We start from the raw sequence: 24,742 nt of genomic DNA on the forward strand, positions 1-24,742 counted from the left end.
TAGAAGTCGCACTACCCACAAGCTGAAATGTCACAGGGGTAGAGGGATGATTCCGCTCGCTCTGCTCAGTCCTATCCAAGAAATTCTTCTTTTAGGTTCTTAGCGGCTGACCATAGGGTAAACGCATCGATAAATGAACGCTTAATGAATGAAAACTATTATAAAATTATGCTTGCACCGCGATTGGCTCCACGTGCTGCAAAAATTGTTTGGATATGAAGCAAGAAATTAAAAGAAGTCTCTAATTAATTAGCTGCTTACTTTAACCCTTCGTTGACACTCTGGGTGTGAACCATCCATGAGCTGATTTTGAGGCTAAGTACCTTTTTTAATAAGTAGAACATCGTGGATATTCGTCGAATATCTGTTCTTTCAATTGCCAAAATAGCGTACCTTCTGTAATCTATATAAATAAATACCTTTTTTCCAACGTCGACTTAGAAACTATTTTTTTTTCTCAAAATATTATATCTGACCAACAACTCTGCGGATTTTTACTTCTGAAATTGAAATTTGTAAAAGTTACAATTTGTTGAAGAATTTTTCGTTTTTTCTTGACCTATGGTAATCGAGATTTTTTTTTAGAAAAACTGTGGTAAAATTTTAATAAAAAAAATATTGAAATACATTCTAGAGACTTGAAATTGGCTCATGCTTTTTTTCATAACGATTGGATTCTTTAGAGGCGAATTACAGTCGTTCAAATATTCCGCTGTGTGTGAGCCATCCAGTATGTCAAAGTTAATCGAAAAAAGAGGTGTGTCGACGAAGGGTTAATAACCGAAATTCGCAAAAATATCGAATATATAGACTCTATATCTTCGACATTTTTGCGAATTTCGTTCCCAATTTTTCAGGAACATTCATGACATATCAAACACTGAAAATAAGAAGAATTTTTTTTATCTTTTTCGCATACTTCGGTATATGCCCCCCCTTAAATGTTAAAAAAATAGTCCTCGAAAATAAAAATTCCATTTTTATTGTTCGCCTTCATAAACAAAAAGTGTTCTAGAAAAAAATTGAGGGAAAAAAAGTTTTTTTTTTTTAGTTTTTCGGACTTTTTTCCAAAACCGTTTGTCGCACGAGAAAAAGTAATACAACATAAAAGATGCTCCTTGTCCGGATCTACAACTTTTGTTTGACTCATTTTTTTATTCAATCAATAACTTGGAGGATATTATATTAAATCGACTTCCCGTGCTGTTAAATAATGTTTAAGGGCCCAGGGGCACCCTTTCCCGTTATTCGATCGAGCTCAAACCTTTACACGGATTTTTTTTAATTATTTGGAACTACTCTGGAGGGTGCCCCGAAGAAAATCTTGAAAAAAATTTTACCAAGTGTAAATAAGTGCCACCCTACTACGCATCCATAGGGACTCGTTTCACCGATTACAACCGATCAAGGATGGTTCCGGCCTCGAAGCACGGTAATCCGATTGAAATACGCTGTTTGTGCGCCACAGAAAACTCTGCGAGTCCGCAAAGAGAGAGAGAGAGAGGGAGGGCTGCTCTGGAGTGAAAAAAACAGAGGCACTGCGAAAACTCGGTAACAAGAGGCCGAAGGGGCCCGGCTCTCGGAGCTCTAGCTCCGTGTAAAACAGCCGCCGTTTAAAACTGTAAATAGGATAACGACCCTCGTGTCCCACGGGCGGAAAGGAGGACGCGATGAATATCATCTGTAATTCCGTTAATGGATCGTACAGCGAAATTCGCCCCAGAATCGTCAAAGGACCACCCCCTGGCGACGCGGCGCGACCCGTCCCGCATTTAAATATTATTCGAGGACCGCGCTTCCACCCGACGTTCCTCTTTGCATTCTCGCCAATTGACCCTGCTTTATCTATTAATACTTGCGCTTCGTAGAAGCGGCTCGGTTTTTCCCCGATAACCGCCCCTCCTGTCATCTTTTAATTACTCGTGGAGCACGATCCACTCGCGAACGTCGCGGTCGGCGCGCGGCGTGCCCTTTCCTTCGATCCTCCGATTAGAGGATTCCTCTTGCCGAGGACACCGAAGCGCTGAAGGGGTGTCTAGAGGGACTGCAGCATCGGGCCCCACTTTCCAGGAGGGCCTCGTTCTTAGCCTTCCATTTATGTAAAAAGATATTTCAATGAAATTTCGTTTACTTCTTCCCTTTCGAAATAATTAGAAATCGCAGTAAAAGTTTATTTTAAAATACAATACCTTTCCGATGTTTGTCTTTTAATACGATATTATTTATTTGGAAATCGTTATTCTTCGTTACGATTAAATGTTATTCAACTTTACTCAGATTAAATTTCAATTTTTGAAGATCTACTTATTTTATTGCACGTTTTATTCCAAATTTTTTGTACATACATATAAAATTACCTACACGGTAACAACAGGGTCCTCCGTCTGCAACGATTCGCTGTTTGTTCGCAGGTGAACGGGCAAGACGTATCGAACTCCAGTCACGAAGATGCGGTGCGTTGCTTTCAATCGGCCCAGGAGCCGATCATCGTGGAGGTGCTCCGGCGGCAATCGGTGCAGAGTCAGCGAAACGCGTGGAAGGAGCAGCCGCACGAGAAGAGCGAGGCGGTCGAGGAGCGAACCCCGGAGCCGGCGAAGAAGGAGCACGCGGTGAACGCTTGCCCGACCCTCGTGTCGACCGCGGTGCAGACCGACTGGGCCGGCTTCCTCGAGGAGGAGCTGCCCGCCAGCGTCGACGAGCAGACCAACGACAGCTTCGAGGACTTCCTAGCGCACGACATTGACTTCGAGGTATCGCGCAGTTGAAAGTTTGTGAAAGGATTTTGACGCGACGCGACCGTCTAGTCTCCATTCGGAGGGCGCGACCGGAGCTCCGCTGACGCGAAACGATTTTGCAGGAAGTGACGCTGCGGAAAACGGGGAGCGCGGAGAAACTGGGGCTGACGGTGTGCTACAGCTCCGGCTCCGGCAGCGAGGACGTCGACACGGAAGTTTATATCTCGGAAATAGTTCCTGAAAGTCTCGCGGCGCGAGACGGCCGTCTCCGGGAGGGCGACCAAATCTTGAGGGTGAGTTGTGGATTCCTGCTTGCTACCGGACGCGATGGGAATTACGAGAGTTTCGTAACCGCCCTCTAAAACTGCTCTAGGTTTATACGGTACGCGCGCAGCTCGATCGCTTCTTAGATGGGGGGGCATCTACTTGTATCAGGCTACTCGCGAGTATCGGCAAGGGGTATCGAAGATTTTAAAGTTGCAAGCATCGGGCGTTGCTCGATCGTCGTCGACGCGGACTAGTCGACCTGGCTGATTCGATTACCGGAGCGGAGGGCGACAAGAGGCGACCCCGTTAGGAGAGCTCGTCGCGCGCTTTGCTCCTCGCGATTTCCTTCCAACCTGCTACCCTCCTAATCTCGTTAGGGCGGATTGTAATTACGGACAAAGTAGTCGACTTAAGGGAAATCGGATGGAAAAACGGGCGACCTGGGTCCACAGATTTCTTCCCTCGATCCGTCTGTCGGGGAATGTCTTTGCGCCCTGCTGTTCCTTCCGCGCGAATTCATCATCCTTCCGGTATGCCCGTTGCTTGCCTCTCGATCGCGCCACTCCCATCTGGGGCTGATCGTTTCCATCGCGACTCCTTCCGATCGATCACCGATGGACGCTCACCGGGGCTCCGGAGGAACGTAGCACTGAGCTGGCGGGGTTGTTTCAGGTAAACGGGAAGGACGTGGCGAACAAAGAGCAGACGGAGAACCTGTTCGCCGAGACGAAGAGCGCGGTGACCATTCTCGTCAGCCGGTGTCTCTATCAGGTAAATTTCCAGCGGACTTTCAGTTTTAAATAGCCCGAGAGATTATCTCAGCAGCGAGGTAGATAACACGTTTCTGCGAAATGCTTGCAGGACGACGAGTACGAGGACCGGCGCACGTACCGGCAGGTAAGGAGCCTTTCGCCCCGAGAACCTTATCCCTCGCTGTTCTCCTCTTTGATGACGGTGGGTGTCTGTGTTTAGGAATCGCCGCCGTTGTCCCCGGAGCACCTACCCGCGTATCAGAACAGCCTGATCGAGCAGCTGATCCGGCAGCAGCAGCAGCAGACGGAGGAGCGGACCAAAGAGATGGAGGAGAACGTTTCCATGCTGAAGGCGCTGCCTCCGGTCCCCTCTCACACCTCTCAGCAGCAAGCGCCGGGCAACGTGTTCTCCACGACCACCTCGTCCTCGACCTGCTCCTCCCAGAACTCGCAGAAGTCTTCGCCGCCGCATCACGGAGACGATCGCAAGCAGTGGATGCAGGAGACGGTGAAGAACTGCTCGAAGAAGATGGAGAACCTGTGCGTGCGCGGGCAGCAGTCGGTGAAGCTGGCCGACGCGTACTCGAACCGCGTGTGGAGCGAGACGGAGCACATTTATGAGACCATACCGGAGTCTGACAGCGAGCCGATCTACTCGTCCCCGTACGAGCATCAGCGCTGGACGCAGGCCGCGGCGACCACCACCATGACCACCACCGTCACGACGATCACAACGAACCAGGCGAACCAGACCAGGTGGCATTCCTCCTCCAAGAGCAACAGCTCGGGCGAGGAGAAGGACAGCTCGAGCGCCTACAACACCGGCGAGTCGTGCAACAGTAACCCGTTGACGCTGGAGCTTCACCAGGGCGAGAAGGACCATCACAGAAGCACCTTGGTGCTCTGTCCGCCGAAAGTGCAGACGATGCAGCAGCAGCAGCAGCAACAGCAACAGCAACAGCAACAACAGCAGAAGGTGGGCTGCACGTGCCCGACGAGCAAGCAGGCTAGAAATCAAACCGTGAGAAAAACCTCGAGCTCCCATCATCACAAAGACCGCGGAGACTCCACGACTACCGCTGCCATGCCCGCTGACACCATGTACACGAACATGGCCAATCTTCAACAGACGATGCTGCTGCAGCAGCAGCTGTTCAAGCAGGCGCTGAGCCAGAGGAACTGGACCACAGCGAACCAGAGGGAGGTGACCAGCACCGCGAAGAAGTCCAAGTCCCACGGGAACTTTCAAGCGCCGAATCTCACGCGGTACCAGTTCGTCGGCAGCCAGCAAGTGTGCACGTCGACCGCCTGGGTGCCGCCCGAGGACAAGGGGGGCGACGTGCAGATGGAGTGGAAGGTGAAGAGGAGAGCGGACGGGACGAGGTACATCGCCAGGAGGCCGGTGAGGAATCGTATTCTCAGGAACAGGGCGATCAAGATATCCGAGGAGCGAGCCGGCCACAGCACGGAAGACGACACCATGTCGGAAATAAAGGTAGGAGGCTTCGAGTTTCCTTCCGCGGAAACGCTTGCTTTCACTGTAGTTGAAACCAAGTCGAGTAAGAGGTCTCCTAATACTCTGTCGCGAGTCCACGAGCCACCACGGGAAGATAGAACCTGCTCCCACTGTCCCTCGTCTCCCACTCGTGTCCCGTTCGGCTTGGATTGCACGGAGGATCGTTCTGTTGCAGGTCGGCAGGTACTGGACCAAGGAGGAGCGCAAGAGGCAACTGGAGCGCGCCCGCGAGCGCAAGCAGAGGCAGCAGGAGCTGGTGCTGCAGCAACAGCAGCAGCAACAGCTGCAGCTGCAACAGACCAACGAGCTTCTCGCGTGCGAGCACGTGGACGAGAAGCTGGCCAAGAAGCCGCTCAACATCGTCGAGCTCAGCCACAAGAAGATGGCTCGCAAGAAGAACACCTTGGACGACTTCACCACCGTGCAGGAGATGCTAGTGCACGGGAACAGGGTGGGCGGAACAGGGGGCCCCGGACCTGGGGGGAAACTGATGGGCCTTCTGTCGGTCACCACGGTCTGAACGGAGTTACCCAGCGAATCACTTGACACCCGACTAATCCTTTCCCGCTGTATGTCTGCCAGCCTCGCGATCGCTCTTGATCGGTACGCGTGCGGAGATGTACGCTCAGAACTGCCATTCGACGATCCTATTCGTGTTAACTGTCCCTCAACGATCTCCTCCGTCGTTCGGGCCACGAACTCGGCGGTAGAATCGAGTCGACGTAGATGTAGCCCGAGCTCGCCTGGGCCTCGGTTGTAAATATTTATTATGTAACGAGTATGTATACATATGAATGTACGTATGTAGATTATTTTACACGAGCCAAGACTATTCTCTGGACGAAAGATAGAATGAGTACGCCTTTGTAGATATGTACAATAAATGTGACGATGGTCTTGTGTATAAATGAAAGTCGACGGTTTCCCATTGGGGCGCGAGAGAATATACTCCTCGAGCTATATACTCAGCAACCGAAAGAGAGATTCTTGAAACTGCATTAAACACGAAGCAACTGTGTCCGTCAACTTGCCCACCGTAAAGAAATTCGATCACACGAACCTTCGGTGGGACAGGCTCGAGACAGAGAGAAAAGACATAGAAAGAGTTGCATATTTTATTATGAAAATCAAAAATTTGATCATCAATATATATATCTATTCATCCATTACATGAACGACGCGTTGATGTTTAAACTGCTTAGAACTTTACGTTCCAGAATATTCAGGTGCTGCACGTACGCTGGAAAACAATGATGGGTGGAGAAGTTCAGCAGGAAGTCCCGTAAATATTGGATAAGGTTCAAGTGGTAGATGGAGTCTTGTAACATGTCCGGGTCACCTTCTTCGTTGTCCACCTCGGTCGCCGCCTCTTCCAATACTAACAGAGAAACGTGTAAATTATTCGCGTCTTCTTTGTACACCGTTCAATCTGCCCGCGAGACTTAGCGCTGAATTTTGTACTGTTACGCGTTAGAGATCGATAAAACACACACGTACATAGTATGACGTCGTAGCCCGGATCTAGGTAAGCGTTGTCGTCGCCGCCTTCCTCGTCGTCATCGGATTCCTGCGCGTTTAAACACCGATTTACCACCTCTAAGCTTCCCCGCACCCCAACTTTGTAAAATAAATATCAAACTTGTTACTGACGCTCGAGTCCTGATTGGCAGCGACTGCTTCGATGTCGTTCGACAATTCGTTGATGATCAGCTTGAATATCTTGGCCAGGACCGGTATCGTGGTCCACTCATAAGGCTGCGCCGCGGCTTTACTCCTGGTCCTCACGCCCTCCTCGTTCCCTGTATAGGTTTTCGTAACTTTAGTTAGCCGCTCGCTGTTTCTAAAGAAATATTTTGTCGATATCTATTACTCGAATACATGTATCAGACGCTCCCCCGTATGAGAACTACTTAGGCGTTCGGTCGTTTCACTTGTCGAAATTAAAACAGGTGGCCAAAGTGTCGTGTTAATTCAAAAGGGCGTATCTGGTCAAAAGGTGGTTCTGAGATAAATGGACTTTTAGTATTTTGTGTTACGCCATCGGTATTTTATATAAATCGGTTCGGGTTAAATATTAAATCTGGATAAAAAGGTATCTAAATATTTCTGACGAACCCGTAAAATATTTCATAAACTCCAAAGGAGACTTTGCTAGATACCTGCGCCCAAAATCAGGCATCGATTTCACATACGTCCGAAATATAAACTGTTACATCTTCAGTCTCGATGCAATGGCTGTTTTATTTAATATACATATAAACTAATTTTGTGCTACCTGGCGGCAATAACTCAATTTAAGCGAAAGTTGCAGATACGCCCTTTCGAATTAACACTGTAATCTTATCACAGTCCCGACACTTTACAAACGTCAGTGTTAACTCCTATTCGTTACAAGCACCGACCGCAGCGGTTCGAATTCAGTGGCGAGTCCACGTACCTGAAAATATCCGATCGCCCCTGACGGTGATCTCATTCAATCGACTGTCGCCGTGAGTGACACCGTGCTCCAGCAATTTGCAAAGCGCGACCGTTGCCACTTTGCGGTCGTATCTGTCGATGAACAGGTGTTGCCTGCTGACCCACTCGGTGAGCACGAAGGCGAGCGCGCTCTCCCCCGTCGGGCCGGGCACGGTGGATAGAAAGTTGAGCATCGCGTCGAACTCGGTGTTTATCAGATGAGTGTATATCATTAGGAGGCCCTGTATCACGGACAAGTTCTCCGCCCGTTGCATCTTGCTCAGCACAGCCTTCAGTAACAAATCCAGATTCTCCCCCAACGAACTACCCGCTTTCCTGATCAGCGTCGTCACCAATCGCCCGATGAACATGCCCGTGAACTCGTTCGACTGCGAGGTATCGCGCGTTAAAGATCCAATTCGATCATCGGGGAACGCTAACGAGGAAATAATGAGCGGTACTACTACCTGTGGGTCCAGCAGTCGAGCGACTATTTGCAGTATGTATTGCAAACCAGTCTGGCCATCGCTGTCTCGATGATTGATGACTTGTCGATCGGCGACGGACAAGTAAGTACGTATCACCTTACCACCGCTGGGCAGTGTTTCGTTATCTTCTGAATTCAGGATACAGTGGCACGCGGCGGGGAACGCAGTCTCGATCAGAGCACTGCTCAGTGGTCTTGGGGAGTATTGCACCAGGACTTGCAAAACATCCAACGCCACGTCCCGACAGCTTTCTGCGAGAGAAAGAGAAGCATTCAGCTCGACGCGTTTTGCTGGCAAAGATTTTTCGAAGATAGAGAGAGATACTTACCATCCTTGGACTTGTCCCTAGGCGTCACGGCCATCATGCTTGTCAACGTTGGTATCAAACGAGTCTGTAACGGTCCTATGCAGTCCGGATTCTGGGTTAAACTTTTGAATATGTCTTGGCACAGATCTAGGATTATGGGGTCGCTATAAAATTTCAGGAACACAGCAATGGTCAATGGGCAGATTTTGCTTTCCACCGAGGCGGTGAATGCTTTATCCAGCTGGACAGACGAAGAACAGAGCTGGATGTAAAGTGAACAGTACAGCGTGGGAGAGGATGAAACTCATTGCATACTAATCGATATTACCGAGACCAACACTTGGAAAGTCTCCATGACTAGAGTCAAAATCTGGGTGGACGGTTGACTGGTTAAATTGAACAGTCCCTGGAATATGTTGGGCAAATGGGATCGTATAATATTGCCGATGGTGTTGTTGGTTTCCGTGGTAGAAGCTTTGCAGAACCAATAAATCGCTTTCACCGCGCTAATGCGGATACAAGGTGGTTGGTTCTCCTGTAAGCCGTTGACCGTTGCCTCGAGGAACCGTGAGCTCATCTCTGGCGGCATTATCTCGACGTACTTGCCGCCAACGCATAAGCAACGACCGAGCAGCAACGGCGGTGCCCCTGATGGTTTCCAAGCACAAAAGTCAGAAGCTTAAACGTAGCCGCATGAGAAGCGAGACTTTCTTTTCCACATACCTGAATCATTTAAAGTAGCTAAAACGACTGTATCTAAAAATCTAATAATATCGAACTGAAGGACGCCAGCCGTATGCTTCTTAACAACATCGTCCTTTATTTTGCTCATCGCCAGGATAGAAGACTCGCGCAGCTTCCACCACGATTCGCTGTTCTCGCCTCCACCGTTCGAGCTTTGCATTCTGCTCGTCGCTTCGATGTGACGAGTGACTAGCTCGCAGAGAACATTCACCGCCTTCTCGGAATAATTTACAAGCGTCTGCGTAGGATATTCATGATAAGACACCGTTCAGCTCCGTGGCTAAAAGTAAACTCGACTTGTTCCAGGTATACTTGCCGTTAGAAGCTCCTGCGCGGATATGCGAACGTTGTAAGCGAACGCGTCCTCTTCCTCGACAAATTGATTCGGACTCGTGGTCCATAATTCAATCTGCTCGTCGGTTATTTGCATGAAGATGATCAGGTAATACATCACCTCTTGCAGCAGGTTGTCCAAGAGGTTTGAAAACCGCTTGTGGTCCACGATGGAGTCGATAAACTCGAATATCGCGATAATCAGATTGTTGAAATTAATTACCTCCCCTGCGAAGAGAAAATTAATGTACTTTTAAACAATCCCCAGTTTATCGAGAAGAAATCATTTCGGCCGTGAGGTTTACCATCCGAATCGACTTCCTTCTCGTTCGTCTCTCCGTCCCCGTTCACAGTTCTTTCCTGATAGATCTTCGCGCTCTGCGTTAGCGTCTCCCAAACAGGTGGCAGTATCTGCGGTAAGAAGTTGGACACATATTTTGGTAATTTGGTAACGAGGCAATTTATAGCTTTGATCACATCCGTCTTCAGCCCAGTGTCGCTGGTCGGGCCGTCAGCCACTCGCAGACACTGGACAAACTTCTCGCAGAACATAGGAATGACTGGCTGCAGGTACTGCTCTGTAAATCCTTTCTGATAAACTCCCGTAGCGGCGACCAGTGTCGTGATCGTCGTAAAGATTTCCACCGCGCGGCCACGGGTTCTAATGGAATATTGCTGAAAGAATTCGCCGCGATTATTGTAACGGCAGAAGAGAATCGGAGAACGAACTTACATTTTCGCTTTGAAATATTCTGTACATTTCTTGAAGAATTACTGGTCCCACGTTCGGTAACTGATTATCAGTGAGGTCAGAGGTGAACTCTGTTAGAACTCTCATCGCTCCGTGGACAGCATATTCGCTTTCTCCGCTCAAACAACTTACGAGTATATCGAACAAGCCTGGCCAATTCTCGGGCCAGTCCCAGTGCGCGATAGCTGATATTGCATAGGCTACTGCTGAACGCACCTGAAGTAAACAGCAAGAATCTTTATAGTTGCTAGCACAGATATACACAGAAAACGATTAAACGTTACTTATATCGAATCACCTTACTAATAGATTCCCTAAGCCCCAGTGGCAATAATTCTTTGATTCTTTCTTTTGTCGCGTGCTTTATCTCAGGCGGCTGAAACTTCTCGGCCACAGAAGACCAATGACTCTCGACGTACTGCTTCAATAATACGGAAGCTAATTGTCGGATAGGTAAATGCCCGTTGGGGTCTACCACAAACTCCGTTAAATGTATACCAAACTCCTCTGTGACTTCTAACGCCTGAATCCTTTGCTCAGCTGCCTGGCGTGTCTCCCGATGCGGAGATAGAATGCCAGTCAACGTTTCGTACAAGGCTTCTCGCAGAGAGCCTTGCACGTCAGGCCCCATTGCACTCATCGCAATTTATACTAGTTCACTCTTCACCTTTTGCAAGCGAGATTTCTGGATAACGCATCGATAGAACTTTATCCTCACTTGCGAATTATCTACTCACCTAAATACATATCCCTAACGAATATTTATCGTGCTACTGCTAGAATTCCTCTATACTTGTGCCTCTTGACATTACCAATTGCCTCCCTCTTTTACGGATACGATTCCTCTGTAATGGAAAGCATAAACAATACCAAGGAACAGTACGTACTCAACAACGTGAAAAGATCGAACAGTTACGGGCACTACACGAGTCACGAAATTTCAACCCTTTCGAGTGATTGCTTTCTTTATGATCGACGACTGACAGTACTTGAGATGATTTTCACGTCGCGTAAAAGTAAAAAACCAGACTGTCGAATTGCACAATTTATTTCACTTTTCGACGGTTGCAACTCAATAACGCCGGCTTAATGAAATGACAAAGTAGGTTAGATCAGTTGGAAGACGGCGTGTCGGTAGTAGTCGACTTGGTAATTGGAATATTATTACGAATATTTATTCGCGTAATCGCATCGGGATTGAAAATTCTTCCTGAAGATGTATTACACTTGCCATTGATAGTTACAAATCTTTGAAAAATGAATCCGTACATACTCACACAGTGAAGGCAAAACCGCCATACCGGACTTTATACGTACATGTATGTATGTCAAAGCTTTATGTGCGTAGGTGATGATCGGAGCACAGCACAGACAGACTACTACAGATGCGCGCGAACCATCCCTTTCTAAGGTCACTGATATGGACCGAAGGAAGCAGCTGAGACGTGTGCAACAGCCTTGTCTGTAATCGTAAATCGAAACAATGCGATTTTGATGCGAACTATATCCATCATTCGTGAAAAATGCCTCTTTCATTAGGTTTTAATTTTCAACAGCATATGGTTTCACTTATGACTTATAACAGTTATTATAACCGTCGGCTGTTGCGTATATATTTCTGCACATTTGCGTATGGTGTCACTACTTATGCTCTCCTAATTTTCTACTAAAAATGATTAAGGTAGTGGAGAGGAACTATGGAATAAGGACAGACATAGGTTCGCCATTTCGGTTACGCGAGCCCGGGCTCGTTGGATTTTGTCTCCTAGTAGGAGGAACACATGATGAGCAAAGAGGTATCCGACGAGGATTCATGCTTGGAGTGAGAGGGATATATTCTCTCATTTCAAAATGGCGCCCGTTTAAGTAAATGCCACTGCTTCAAAGTCCAAAGAAATAACGAATTGTTCCTCTTCTGCAATTATTTTGTCTACTTTTACTGCCATCTATGAATGTGTAGGGTTCTAGCAACATCCAGCAATAAATATCGCACAGGTTATTTCGCTCGACCACAGACGACGTACTTATAGGATGTAAGGTAAATGTCCCAATTAGCGACCCTGTAAGATCTACGCGCACGTTCTAACATATTTACATATTAAAAGTATTTATCGCAGTTACTCATTAATAGCCTATCATATGGGTGGTTCTTTTCCAATATGAAAAAGGCCCCTTTTTATGATGAAATTGTTCCAATATAATTATTAATAATAAATATATTATATAGTGCACGTGTACTTACACACTTTTAATATCAGGTGCTCTATGTTTATCGTTTTTATTAATATCTTATTTATGACAACTTTGGCCTCCTTTATTTATTATAAAATCATAAAAATTAATATTACAACTTATAGATTCCACACGTAGCGACAAAAGAATCCTAATCCCTCGTTCTTTACTAACGATGGTACAATAGGGCACTACACTCATCTGAAACACCGATTTTTTTACCGGAGGTAAAATACCGGCTTGTCATTTTTAGTCATATTTCTTACCGTTACTTGCGTTGTAATCATATTCGCTAATATTCTCTCAGGTCACAAACCAACGTGAATTAATGTAAGATGAGCTCTCCTAATTAACTCCTGAATCACATTAGTTGAAACGATCGCAATCGAAAGGGATAACAACGCTGGCGTTCGAAACACAGAGGATACCATTTAGTTCAATGAACCGTCAACGATGCAGCTATTTTCGATTACTTATGTGTTTTTACATAACCCGTTATCATCTGAATTATCTTGAATCGCCGTGTGGAAAATACCCTACATCTCGACTTGCAGAGGAAGGGGTTGGCTCATCCCCACTCTGCGGTACACTCGCATTTTAACGCGGGGTCATTTCTTCCGGTTTCTTCCGCGTACTTTGCAGTGGGAAGACGTGTGCAGCGCTGCGCGCATATTAAGAGAGGGAACCTTGTGTAATCGGTCCAAAAAATCGATTTTTTGAGGGGCTTAATCAATAGTCTGGCCAAAAGTCAAACTCTAAAGGCCCATACATAAACGCGTGCGCGGAAAATTTTTAACGTTTTCTCGTAAACACTTTTTTCACATTTACAAAACGCGGTGTACACGATAGCTCAAAAGCTATTCAACCAATTAAGTTGCGCCTGTGCATATATAGTTTATTGCATCTTCTCGTCGATAAACCTCCAAAAAAAAAAATTTTTTTACCAATTTTTGCCCATAAACAGTACGAGAAAAATTTCTGAAATTCTCCATTTCTTGCGTACCACCGCTTAAAAGCTCACTATTTTCGCAATTTTGTACTTCTTCCTTCTCCCACAGCTAGATGGACAGCGCAATTTTATACTTACAGAACAAGAAACTGCTTGGTTTTTTCGTGCTACTTGATGCCAAAGACTACACCGATTTGCAACTCCGTCGGCGAGACTACGGCGAAATCGGCTAATTTCTCCATAACCAGCGGCCATTTTGTAACATAACAAATGTTTATTTGTCAACATGTACACAAACATATCCCAAAAGTTTTAAAAAAGATTCGTTGCACTGACTCTTTGAAAAAAAAATCTCAAACTTGTCCCTTTTTTATGCGTTATACACGAGGTTCCCCCCTTAAGATATATCACCGTATCCATCAACATCCAAACACTTCACTGCGCAATTAATATTCTCTTTTACTTAGACTTAATATTTACTCCCTTTTAATTGTACATTCATTACTATTCGGAGACACGCATTACTATTCGGTCGCATTCAATTTCATTACATTCTTTGGCGGTATATTTCGAGTGAATTGTTCCAATTACATTATGGTTGTATTCATCGTAATATTCTTAATTCAACTGCTTGTAATTTGAGTCTTTGCTGTCGCAGATACCTGGGAGCAATTCAAGCGGCAGTAGTATATGCGCCATCGACGCCATAACATTTGATCAGTTCAAACGGAATTGCACATTTTACGTAGTGTTTCTCATCACAAGAATAGAGTCAGTGATGTTCGCTGATCATGATTCCTAGTCGCGTTTGGTAGTCTTTTATTTTAGTTTCCTTTTGTCTTTGAGAATGAAGCATCGTCACTGAAGAGGAGCACGGAACTCTCGGACGACCACGGTATGCAAATTCCTATTTGCTTAATCATTGAAGTTCAAAGTAAACATTCTTTTATGTACACGCAAATGACACCGGGCATTAGATTTCCCCTAACGCCAATTAAATTGGCGCGTTTAAAGTCTACGTTAAGGTTAGTTAATGCACGGTATAGTAGAAATTATTTAAATTAAGAAAATAATTTAATCCCTAAATCTTCATTAGACCTTTCGAACTAGTTTACAATATATGCATTAGATGTACAGTGTAATAGTTCACGAACTTCAATCGCTAGAAATACTGGTTCGTGTGTAAAGTAGCAAAAACGCGTGACATACTAATAGTATAGAAAAAGAACCATCGTGATATCAAGAAAGATAAGCCATTCCGAGAGGAAGAAAAAATTAAGAACTACATAACAAAATTTGTTTCGTAAAAATGAAAGGAAACGTAACGTTAAGAAAATCGACTGTGCTTGGACCTGCAATAGTGATGCTATTCGCAGTAATGAAATGGTTTCTTACAGAGACCCTATATCCCCCTGGAATCATTATGCTGCAACATCTTCGGTCTTCTTTACAGTCAATTTCATTAAGTCAGAATGAATTCTGAAATGCAATCTGGATTCTAGCAGGTACCCGGTGAAATTCTTCCTGCAATATAATCGAGCAATCAATTATTCATTAGTCTCCTCGACATATGTATTCGAAATACAGAAAAAACCGCTTACTTAGCATCTTCTAGGAATCCAATAGCGAGTTGAGTGTTTCCTTGATCTTGGGCCAGCAAAGCTAGCTCTACCGTTGCATACGGAAGCAAATAAGTATCTTCTTTAATTGATTTATCCAATTCGAGGACACGTCTTAAACAATCCTCGGCTAGCAATGGATGCTTCATTTGTCGTAAACAAGCGCCTTTTATCAGTAATAAGAGCGCTTCGTTATCTGCTTGGAATCCATTTTTCCTTAAAAAAAACATTGCAGAATCTTCTAGTAACGCTGAATAATTGTATATACCGTGCGTAATATGTAATCGAGGAGACTTACGAGTTCTTCGCGAGCTCCTTCTCAGCAGCCTCTATCAGTTTAAATATATTTAACATTAAATCTTGCCTCTTGCCGAGTATTCGGAAGAAGTTCCATACGTACATAAGTTCGAATACAGGAAGGACTAGATTCTTTTTCTGCGCGAAATAACGTTCGGTCTTTTTAATCACAAACTTTTCCATCGGCAGTGACTTTCCTGCTACACGCTGCTTATACTTCGGCACTCGCGTCATCAAAATGTCTATCGCGTCTTTTTCCTCGCTATTCGACGGCGGATTCTGCATAAGGAGAATCGCGGCTTTTTGGTATAAACAGACAGTACGAGACCAATTCGACTCGTTGGCCATGTTGTCAGCGAACGTTGCAGCCTGATTCCATTGCTGCAGAGAACAATGCGCCCACATTAGTTCCCAAAAGCAAAGATGGTGGAATTGGGGCCACAAGTCTTGACTGTTCCAAGACCTATTATACCATTCTATAGATTTCTCAAAATTCCCTCTCGTCAGTTCTAATCTTCCCTTGAAAAATAAGAACCACACACCGTTCGGATAAAGACTCAATTCGTCTTTCAAAACCTTTTCACACCAGTCTAGATCACCGTCTGTGTGACTGAGAATGAACGATAATATCAAATGGTAGAATAAAAGGATCATTGCGCACAGTACATGTCGCAACCCTTTTCTTTCCTTATACCCTGCCTCTAATTCCGCTAAACCATAGTCCTGTCGACAGAGTAGATATTACATTCTCACGGAATACGCTCCTGCATGAAATTGATTTGTACGAGAGTTACCTTATCGCCTGAGAATCCAATGAACTCCAGCAGCTTGGTAATCCTTGCCGGCAATAGCGAGATCATCTGAAAGATATGAAAAAGTAGTTAGTTCGTTGTTGCTTAAATGGCTTTGGGGAATAACGAGAACTGTGCGCACCAAATTAAATGCACCAATCCCTGTACGAACACCGCTCTCGAAATGTACTTTGTGAACGTCGTTCTCCCACTTACGGCTATTTAACATTATCAAGCATTCTCTGAAAATAAACGACGCGGTTAGAGCAATGCATGGCCATTCCACGAAGGGTTGTAGTGGATAATTCGCGATATAATTAGTTTACTTGTACGATAGAAAGCAGGTACGAATTTTCAATCCACCCTTGACAAAGCTGACCAGAGTCTCGTCCTCCACAAACGTGAGCATCGATTTTAAAAGGAGTGACTCGGCATAACAGAGCTCCGCATGCACTTCCTCTGCAATATTAATTCTCTATCATTCCTTGCATGCTGTATGCTTACTAGCTCCGCCAGCATAGCGTATTATTAACATATGAACAATTTCATTATTCTAAAAAGAAAGATAAATTCGCGTAAAGAGTATGTCTTATTAAATGCCGAGGCTTTGCCAATAACTTGTATAAGATGATAGCTTAGAACAGGCGCTTCTCTCAAGTTTCTCTGCCTCTGCAAATTTGCAGTGGGAGTGAGATGTGAAACGAGTTCTCGTAAATAAGAAATAATCCGATATTCAATGCGGGAAACGCTCGGTGCAACAATGTGACATGCTTCTCAAAACATTTCATTTGTATAATCATGCGTCATATGCAGAAAGCAATACGTAGTTTAACTAGACATGCTGTTGTACGATGATGTACTTATATGTGCGTACGTACCAATTGTATAATTATCATAGTTAGTCTTCTTAACAATTTTGCCAAGATTCTGTGACAAAGATATATGCTTACGTTGCTTCAAGCATACACCCATGCACTGTTTCACAGCTATAGCTGCCTTCTCGATGTACGCCTAAACAATACAGATTACAATTCATTATTTAGAAAGGTATTCGGGTAGTTTGCAATTTATTGTAATTTAATACTTGTTCAAAGGTGAGAATGGCCTCCAGAAACGCGAATACACTTGTCCCTAAAGAGTGGTACATGCTAGTGGCTGCCCATGGCTCCATAATCTTCCTCGCTTTGTCAAAATCATTGTTAAAAAAATAGTGTATCGCCTTTCCCGCTTCCATTATTGCCGTATCCAAGTCCATGGAAGTGGCCCTTTAAAAAAACACTATAGCTCAGGACACGTGGCAAATACATTTGCGTGTTTGTTACAAGCAAGCGTTATACTTACTCTGGCATGGATTCATGGGCATCTTGGAACTGAAATATATGAAAGAAAGTAAACATATCGATAAATAACACATTAATGGTAAATAATTCTGATTTTAATATAATGCTAGTGTACATACATCATCTTCCTCGGCGTCCGACATTTTGAATTAATGCTTAAACTGTGCTCGAAAAATATAACACTATATCATTTCTGTGTATTCTCACATTTGATCACAGTCTGTTATAGAGCTCATATATCTTCTAAACTGATCCTTTTATCCTCAAGGTACGTTAATTATTACAGGTGAAAGTTATACTTGCAGTCTGATTTCTCAAGTGTGCTCCTTTAGTTTTAGGTCATTATTTCTGGAGTTTCACAATGAAATCATATATTACTCTCAACGGACTGGATTCATTTATAAAATTCATAATGAAACAAACAAGAATCTATTTTATTTTAATCAAGTTATTGAATTTGTATAATGTAATTCTTATGAAATCAATTTTGATGACTACACTTTTATATTAATTGATTACACGGGTAAATTCTTGATGATAAAAAAGTTGATATGATACAATCAGGTACATTTCTTCTGATAATAATGAATGTGTTCTAAAAATTGAACAAACTGATAAAAGATATGAGGTAATCTAGCAAAATGTTTAATGTTTCAATATTTAATCCAGCTATTTACATCATGTTATTTTTTATCCATTAAGTTTCAAGTCAGGAATAATTTATTTAAATTCTATCCACGCAGAAGGGAAAAAGATAGTGCAATGTTAACTCAGTGAACCTGAAAAGAAAATATGAAGATAGCCATTAATTGGCAGCGTAACGTTAAAAAAATTCAAATAAAGTACTACACACTGAAAATAATATTATCGTTATTTACAGCACTTTAAAAAAGCGCATTTCAGTTGCAGTTATTATTAAACTTGCAAATGTATTCGTAAACACGGATAAAGGATAATTGTAGCACAGGAGGAAAAACATACGCCTACGCGGTATAATTTTAGGATATAAAAGAACGACTGAAAGGTAAAAAGAATGGCTGAAAGGTAAAAAGAACCCGGAAGTGATCCGAAGTAGAGTGTTACGAAGAAAGTATAATTGAGTTACGACGGGGCGATACGACGAACCTACATCTTACAAGTTCGCGATAAAGTTACAGTAACCAATAAATCCGTCGGCTCGATACTTCTAAATAAATCAAACATAATCTTTTAGAATATTCAAGGTTCCCCGTTAGAACTGCTAGTATAATAGAAAACACATTGCATGTGTTTATAATGCACCTTACCATCAATCCATCAAACGTCAAACGGCGGCGGAATCGATTCACGAAAAGAACGGGAAGGTTTCGTTTGTACACATTTCTCTAGACGATCTGATTCGATTCTGACGCGCGTACACGTTTATTTGCGATCGATCGCTAACGTCCTTACATCTTTACACTCAGGAGCAGTAAGTATTCTTTAAACACGCCGCTGGAAACACGACGGCGTGAAACGCACGCGATCGACTGACGCTGAGACCGATTATGACGGATCAACATACTTGCTGTACTACTTGTGTGTTGTGTACACGTGACATCGTCCTCACGCATCGCAGCAGTGCTCAACTCGCCATTCAAAGTACACCTCCGTAAAACATTTGCGCTAGCAGACTCTAATTTTCGCGACTACGTGTTTAATCAAGATTCCAATCTAAGCGCAGGTAAACTGCAAAACTGTGCAAAACTGAGGGAAATTGCTTTAGCTGGAAAAGTATCTTCGAACGTAATGCACTTAGGTACAAGAAAGATTTCCCAATCGGATTAAGAATCACTGACAATTCATCGCATTTACTAATATACTTTTATCATAGATTCTCAATTCATGGAATTGTATAGCAACCGAACTTTTGTGCAATTTTTTCACAATGCGGTGCCATTTGCCCTCAAGGTTGAGAAACACCGATATCCATGCACATACTCGCGATGCACACAACCTCGAGATGGATGCACACTCTTAAACGTAATTCTAGATAAGTCGTAACTCGTAACAAACACACGTTTCGTATAACGTGTAAAGATGTGTCATGTAGCAATCGCATTCATAGGATAGATATGAGAAATGCCGCGTTGATCTCTATATACCTTTGCTTCTTAGATGTGTATCTGAGATTTTAGGGATTCTATTTTTAAATGGGTTTGCATTTAACGGTACTCGCATTAGATTTCGGTGGATGAGGAAGGGAGGTTCAGATTTTACTTGTCAAACTGACACACCACATGTAAAGAACCAAGGGAATTTTACGTAATGCTAGTTGAAGAAGTTAAGAATTACTGGATCATAGCAAACTGCTATCTCTATCCCAAATTTCTGTCGTTTAAAGTTAAATAACGTTTAAAGCTAAATAACAGACTGGTACTGCAAAGTTTGATATACATAGCCATTACATACTTCGGTGGCAGCACCAGTTATAAGCTTGTCATACGTCAAAAACAGTGAACGTTTACCAGAGATGGTTTTGGCATAGCGTATTAGTCGCATTACTTATAATTTCGTTAAATTTTAAAAACTTCACCCACTGGACTGTACATCTGGTGGCGCGATCACTTTCTCGGTGGTCTTCGGAATTTCGAGTGCATTAAGGGAAACATCTACTTCCCTTATGTATGAAGCAATCCATACTTTAAAAGCTATACGACGATTTAAATGCTTCTTCAGCTCGTTCAGTGTTGACGTAATTACGCGATTGCATAAACATTCGCAAACGTAAGAATACTGTTTCCCTCTTCTCTTTCCATTAATCGTAATTGGAGTAATTACGGTGGGTAACATAACCTACTTCTAATAAGTCATACATATTATGGAGCCCGAGCTCAGACTAATATCGTCATTGTTTTTTTATCGCTTCGTAATGCTTCATTGCCCCAAGTCGAGTAAATACTATAAATATATGTAATTTCAATCGTCTATTGCCATCAGTGAAAATACATTTTGAGGCATGTTGCAATATAGTTGCTTATGCACATATTCAGAGACAACGTGTATCGTAAGTTCATCTTCATTGGACACCTCCGAACTAATATCAGTTAGAAGAATGATAGAGTTATGTAATTTTGTTAATGTCATGTGATTATCACAAGATCTCTGTAATTTTTTACATTAATTTTAATTGAATGTGCTAGTGTTAATAACATGTATCTTGTTTCAGTAATTGGTCCTAAGGGAATGAGGAATTTGTATTGCTTTTTCAATTATCGTGGAAAAGTGGCAGGTGCCAGTTAACACAGTTTTTAATAACTATGGAAAATCAAAGTCATCAAGCTTACCAAACGCATCAGTCATTTTGGAAAAAGAGTACGCATGCTGTGCCAGGCAGGTGTGTCCAAGTTATATTAACCCGCCGGCAGACGCGCCTAAAAGTTTTACACAAGTGGGCGCATCGGGTACTCCGTACACGGGGGTTTGTTTTGGCTGAAAAACTATTTTACCGTGATGTATTCTACCCAGCACCCCTATGTATTCTTCCAGCGGACATTGCGGTGCTGGGTAGAATAGATCACGGTAAAACAGCGGGTTAATATTATTATCTTATACAACTTATACATTTATCCAAGCAACTATTATTAACAATATCATTATTTACATATTGGATGCACGATAAAAGGCCAAGCCTCAAACAAGATGGTAAATTTGGCAAAATGGGTGCCACGACGCTCATGTCTGGTACTTTAACAAATGCGATATCTACGAGTGGGGGAGGGACGTCAGGAGGCAGCGGAAGCTCCACGTCTTTTCAAGATTTTCAAGAAAGCATCGATGACGCTTGGGACTCCGGAGATGACGAATTCTGCACCGTCTCCGACGTGAAGATATCAAAGCGAGTTAGCCATTCCGCCGCTATCAGCGTCATTAACAGCCATCGATCGAGGAAAGCTTGCATAGACTCAGGAGCAAGTCTGAAGCCTCAGAAAGTTCAAGAAATCATTCCCGAGGAGAAAAAAGCGGAGGCTCTCCAAAGATTAGCCGTCCAACCTTTGCAGTTGAGAAACGCTAATTTGTCAATGCAGCCTCAAGTGAACAACAGTCAACATTCCGTAGAGGACACTGATGTGAGATACGGTGCTTCCCCGCAGCATAGACCGACGCAATTCCCAGGCAGGCCGCAACCGCTGAGACAAACGAACGCTCCTAATAAATTTTTTATACCTTCCAAGGAACAAGGTGCATATGGAGTGACATTTTATGTCGAAATTCATCCCGCTGTGTTCTTAGTTTTGATTTGTTAATAATTGTAGATGGCGAAAGTAAAGTAGATAAATTTCAGTCCCTTTTGGAAGCCTCTGTATTAAATTTAGATGAATTAAGGCAACTATCATGGTCGGGTGTACCTGCGAGATTGCGCTCCGTCACATGGAGGTTATTGTCTGTAAGTAAGAAAAGTAAACTAAAGCGTACTTGTATGTTCAACGAGAGGGTTCCATGCGTAACTTCAACATTACTGTTTGCTTTCGATGATATAGGAGTATTTGCCAGCTAATTTAGAGCGAAGGCAGCACGTGTTAGAACGCAAGCGTCTGGATTACTGGAATTTAGTAAAACAGTATTACGATACTGAAAGGGACGAAGGGTTCCAAGATACATATCGTCAAATTCACATTGATATTCCGCGAATGTCGCCCCTCATTTCGTTGTTCCAACAAACAACGGTGCAGTTGATTTTCGAAAGGATACTTTATATTTGGGCCATTCGTCATCCTGCTTCTGGATACGTTCAAGTACGTAAGATTACATTGCTTCAAATGCACGTTCCACGCCCATGCACGTGACCTTTAGGCTGACTTTATCTGTGCCCTTTTTTTCTCGTTTTGTTTCTTTTCTTTCTTTAGGGGATGAATGATCTAGTGACACCTTTCTTTCTGGTATTTTTACAAGAAGCGGTACCTGTATCGGCATGGCAGGACTTGGAAAATTACGATGTCGCGTCGTTAAAGAAAGAGCAACGAGACATCATCGAGGCAGATAGCTTTTGGTGCTTGTCTAAGTTTCTCGATGGTATTCAAGATAATTATATCTTTGCTCAATTAGGCATTCAGCACAAAGTGAACCAGCTGAAAGAACTCATACAAAGAATCGATGGTACGCATCTATCAATCGCACTTATCAGTGTACTATCATTTCTTTCCTTTAGCGCATTCACATTCGTGTTTCCTTTTTCCAGCGCCGTTGCATCGGCACCTTCATAAGCACGGTGTAGATTACTTACAGTTTTCCTTTCGGTGGATGAATAATTTATTAACGAGAGAAATCCCGCTTCATTGCACGATTCGTTTGTGGGACACTTATTTAGCCGAATCGGACAGATTTGCTTCGTTTCAGCTTTACGTATGTGCCGCGTTTCTTCTTCGCTGGAGGCGTCATCTCCTTTTACAACCAGATTTTCAAGTAAGTGACCGATTAGAGTTCGTTTTAATGAAATTCCGAAGGGAAAAGAGACACAAGTGATTCGTTGCTTCTGTTTAGGGACTGATGTTAATGCTACAGAACCTGCCTACGCAAAATTGGACAGATTCGGAGATAGGTGTATTGGTAGCAGAAGCGTATAAATTGAAATTCACGTTCGCGGACGCTCCCAATCACCTGCAGGCACACGATACCAGGTGACCATTTTACAGCGCGTTTAGATAACGATATCGCAATAGTGGCCAAATAACATTGGCACAAATGGTTTTGTGCTGAGTTTCTCCCTTCCTTTCTACGGCCGTCATGTATGCTATATAAATTACATGATCCATGGCTACGATAGGTTGTTTCGAACCCGATGAATTTTCTTATCACGCTTCCCTTCGTTCGAAGGAAGCTCCACGTTTTCGTTACGTTTTGTTAAAGGCTCGATCGGTCTTTATAGATTTTATTATTATTTTAATTATCATGTTTCTTTTAGGGTAAGTTGAATTATAATCAATAGGATAGGTAGATTTGACCGCCATCTTTTAGTCTCCCAAAGATGTTGGCACAAAGCTGGAACGTAAAGAATGTAACGCGAATGGATTGCCATTTACGATTCGTATTATATTTGTATAGTATGTTTCGAGTTATTATATACACAGATGATATATAAGCGAAAGATTTTATAAATCAATCACGACTACATGGTTGTTCTTTTATGAAACAATTATAACTTCTCCTGTACACAGGCAACCCTTTCAACTTGTTATTCGAGTGAAACACTCCATTTTTTCTTTTTTCATTTAAGACAAACATCTCTCAAACTTCTACACATCAAATTTATACTACGCAATTTTTATTGTCATCTTGCGCTTTATATAATATTTACAATACAGCGACATCGTTTCTATCTCAATCAGTTACTTTTTATGATCTTTAAAAGGGGGCTAATTATCCTTCCGACCGTAGAATCTCGCGCCAAAGGATTTTGGCGCAAATCTTTGCCATGCCTGCGCATTGCCATAATATGTATAAAACAGGGAATGCTTTTTAAACTATCTTTAAAGTGTCTGTAAGTGAAATATTTTTAGTTATTTTATAGCCATCTTACCAAACGGTTACACTATATGATATTTTATTCATTGTTAGCGATCTAAGTAACGATCGAACGGAATGGCACTGCGTTTACATACGTCAGTTTAATCGAATTGTAAACGTAATAAAGTATAATTCTCGATAATTAGTATTTCATAAAGGACCAATCAAAAACAAAAGCTGTATAAAAAGAACATGAAACATACGATCCATAATATAAGTTACTCTTAATATAATCACGTATTACGATTATTTGCTCGATGTATTGTTACGTTTCTTGGGCGAGCCCTAAAACCGCGAGATGTTTCTTTCGTTCTTCGACTTCAATTTTCTAATTGAATGTTTGTACAAGCCGACACAAACAGGAAAGGCGGAGCGTCGTTAATTAATAAATGAGACTGGCTCTTTCGTATACTATGCATATATCTAATGATTCCTCTCGCACCGTTTTCCAATAAAACTCCGGGCGAATACTATTTTACAAATATCTGTAAAGTTATTCGTATAATTTAAATTATTGCGTACACGATATTATCCGTTACAGATGTGTGCAACGGCATGTCTTAAATACTTTGTTATCAAGAGGTGAGAGCTCCTTGGTCGGTAAACACTTCACGATACAGCGTGTTAAATAAATAGGAATTA

The 24,742-nt window shown here is 43.1% G+C and overlaps 4 protein-coding genes across 15 annotated transcripts in view; 2 read left to right on the top strand and 2 right to left on the bottom strand.

The window, feature by feature from the left end:
- Slip1 (SLo interacting protein 1) overlaps positions 1-7,072 on the top strand; it is a 69,169-nt gene extending 62,097 nt beyond the window's left edge. Inside the window, exons 2-7 of the mRNA XM_076820656.1 lie at positions 2,412-2,750; positions 2,858-3,028; positions 3,675-3,773; positions 3,864-3,899; positions 3,975-5,249; positions 5,446-7,072. Of these exons, the coding sequence (XP_076676771.1) occupies positions 2,412-2,750; positions 2,858-3,028; positions 3,675-3,773; positions 3,864-3,899; positions 3,975-5,249; positions 5,446-5,790 (2,265 nt within the window). The 3' untranslated portion in view covers positions 5,791-7,072. The remainder of the gene's footprint in view (positions 1-2,411; positions 2,751-2,857; positions 3,029-3,674; positions 3,774-3,863; positions 3,900-3,974; positions 5,250-5,445) is intronic.
- Positions 6,372-11,655, bottom strand: Ipo9 (Importin 9). 7 transcript variants are annotated; one of them, XM_076820651.1, is made up of 14 exons: positions 11,628-11,655; positions 11,088-11,195; positions 10,649-11,017; positions 10,333-10,566; positions 9,905-10,274; positions 9,583-9,827; positions 9,246-9,504; positions 8,851-9,170; positions 8,544-8,763; positions 8,192-8,466; positions 7,708-8,116; positions 6,921-7,069; positions 6,768-6,837; positions 6,372-6,648 (listed from the first exon to the last, which is right to left on the bottom strand). In XM_076820651.1, the coding sequence occupies exons 3-14, from the start codon at positions 10,988-10,990 to the stop codon at positions 6,437-6,439; spliced, it is 3,105 nt and encodes a 1,034-aa protein (XP_076676766.1). In that variant the 5' UTR covers positions 10,991-11,017; positions 11,088-11,195; positions 11,628-11,655; the 3' UTR covers positions 6,372-6,436. The 7 variants fall into 7 exon arrangements, with proteins under 7 accessions (XP_076676766.1, XP_076676768.1, XP_076676765.1 ...); XM_076820653.1 differs by having other exon boundaries at positions 10,649-11,035; positions 11,628-11,643; XM_076820650.1 differs by having other exon boundaries at positions 11,624-11,642.
- A 1,796-nt stretch (positions 11,656-13,451) lies between these two features.
- LOC143372830 (tetratricopeptide repeat protein 39B) lies at positions 13,452-19,168 on the bottom strand. Of its 3 annotated transcripts, XM_076819415.1 has the most exons (12): positions 18,865-19,165; positions 18,687-18,764; positions 17,698-17,926; positions 17,580-17,608; positions 17,323-17,503; positions 17,117-17,249; positions 16,565-16,697; positions 16,381-16,480; positions 16,242-16,307; positions 15,449-16,170; positions 15,133-15,366; positions 13,452-15,055 (listed from the first exon to the last, which is right to left on the bottom strand). In XM_076819415.1, the coding sequence occupies exons 3-12, from the start codon at positions 17,719-17,721 to the stop codon at positions 14,953-14,955; spliced, it is 1,725 nt and encodes a 574-aa protein (XP_076675530.1). In that variant the 5' UTR covers positions 17,722-17,926; positions 18,687-18,764; positions 18,865-19,165; the 3' UTR covers positions 13,452-14,952. The 3 variants fall into 3 exon arrangements, with proteins under 3 accessions (XP_076675530.1, XP_076675531.1, XP_076675529.1); XM_076819416.1 differs by lacking the exon at positions 18,687-18,764 and having other exon boundaries at positions 17,323-17,516; positions 18,865-19,168; XM_076819414.1 differs by lacking the exon at positions 18,687-18,764.
- An 854-nt stretch (positions 19,169-20,022) lies between these two features.
- Tbc1d22 (TBC1 domain family member 22) lies at positions 20,023-24,514 on the top strand. 4 transcript variants are annotated; one of them, XM_076819417.1, is made up of 8 exons: positions 20,023-20,323; positions 20,766-20,933; positions 21,222-21,778; positions 21,853-21,983; positions 22,078-22,332; positions 22,444-22,693; positions 22,776-22,999; positions 23,078-24,514. In XM_076819417.1, the coding sequence occupies exons 2-8, from the start codon at positions 20,857-20,859 to the stop codon at positions 23,216-23,218; spliced, it is 1,635 nt and encodes a 544-aa protein (XP_076675532.1). In that variant the 5' UTR covers positions 20,023-20,323; positions 20,766-20,856; the 3' UTR covers positions 23,219-24,514. The 4 variants fall into 4 exon arrangements, with proteins under 4 accessions (XP_076675532.1, XP_076675534.1, XP_076675533.1 ...); XM_076819419.1 differs by having other exon boundaries at positions 20,023-20,221; XM_076819418.1 differs by lacking the exon at positions 20,023-20,323 and adding an exon at positions 20,360-20,378.
- Positions 24,515-24,742: the final 228 nt, after the last annotated feature.

This window comes from Andrena cerasifolii, chromosome 9 (genome assembly GCF_050908995.1).
Source record: "Andrena cerasifolii isolate SP2316 chromosome 9, iyAndCera1_principal, whole genome shotgun sequence".
Classification (NCBI taxonomy): Eukaryota; Metazoa; Arthropoda; class Insecta; order Hymenoptera; family Andrenidae; genus Andrena; species Andrena cerasifolii.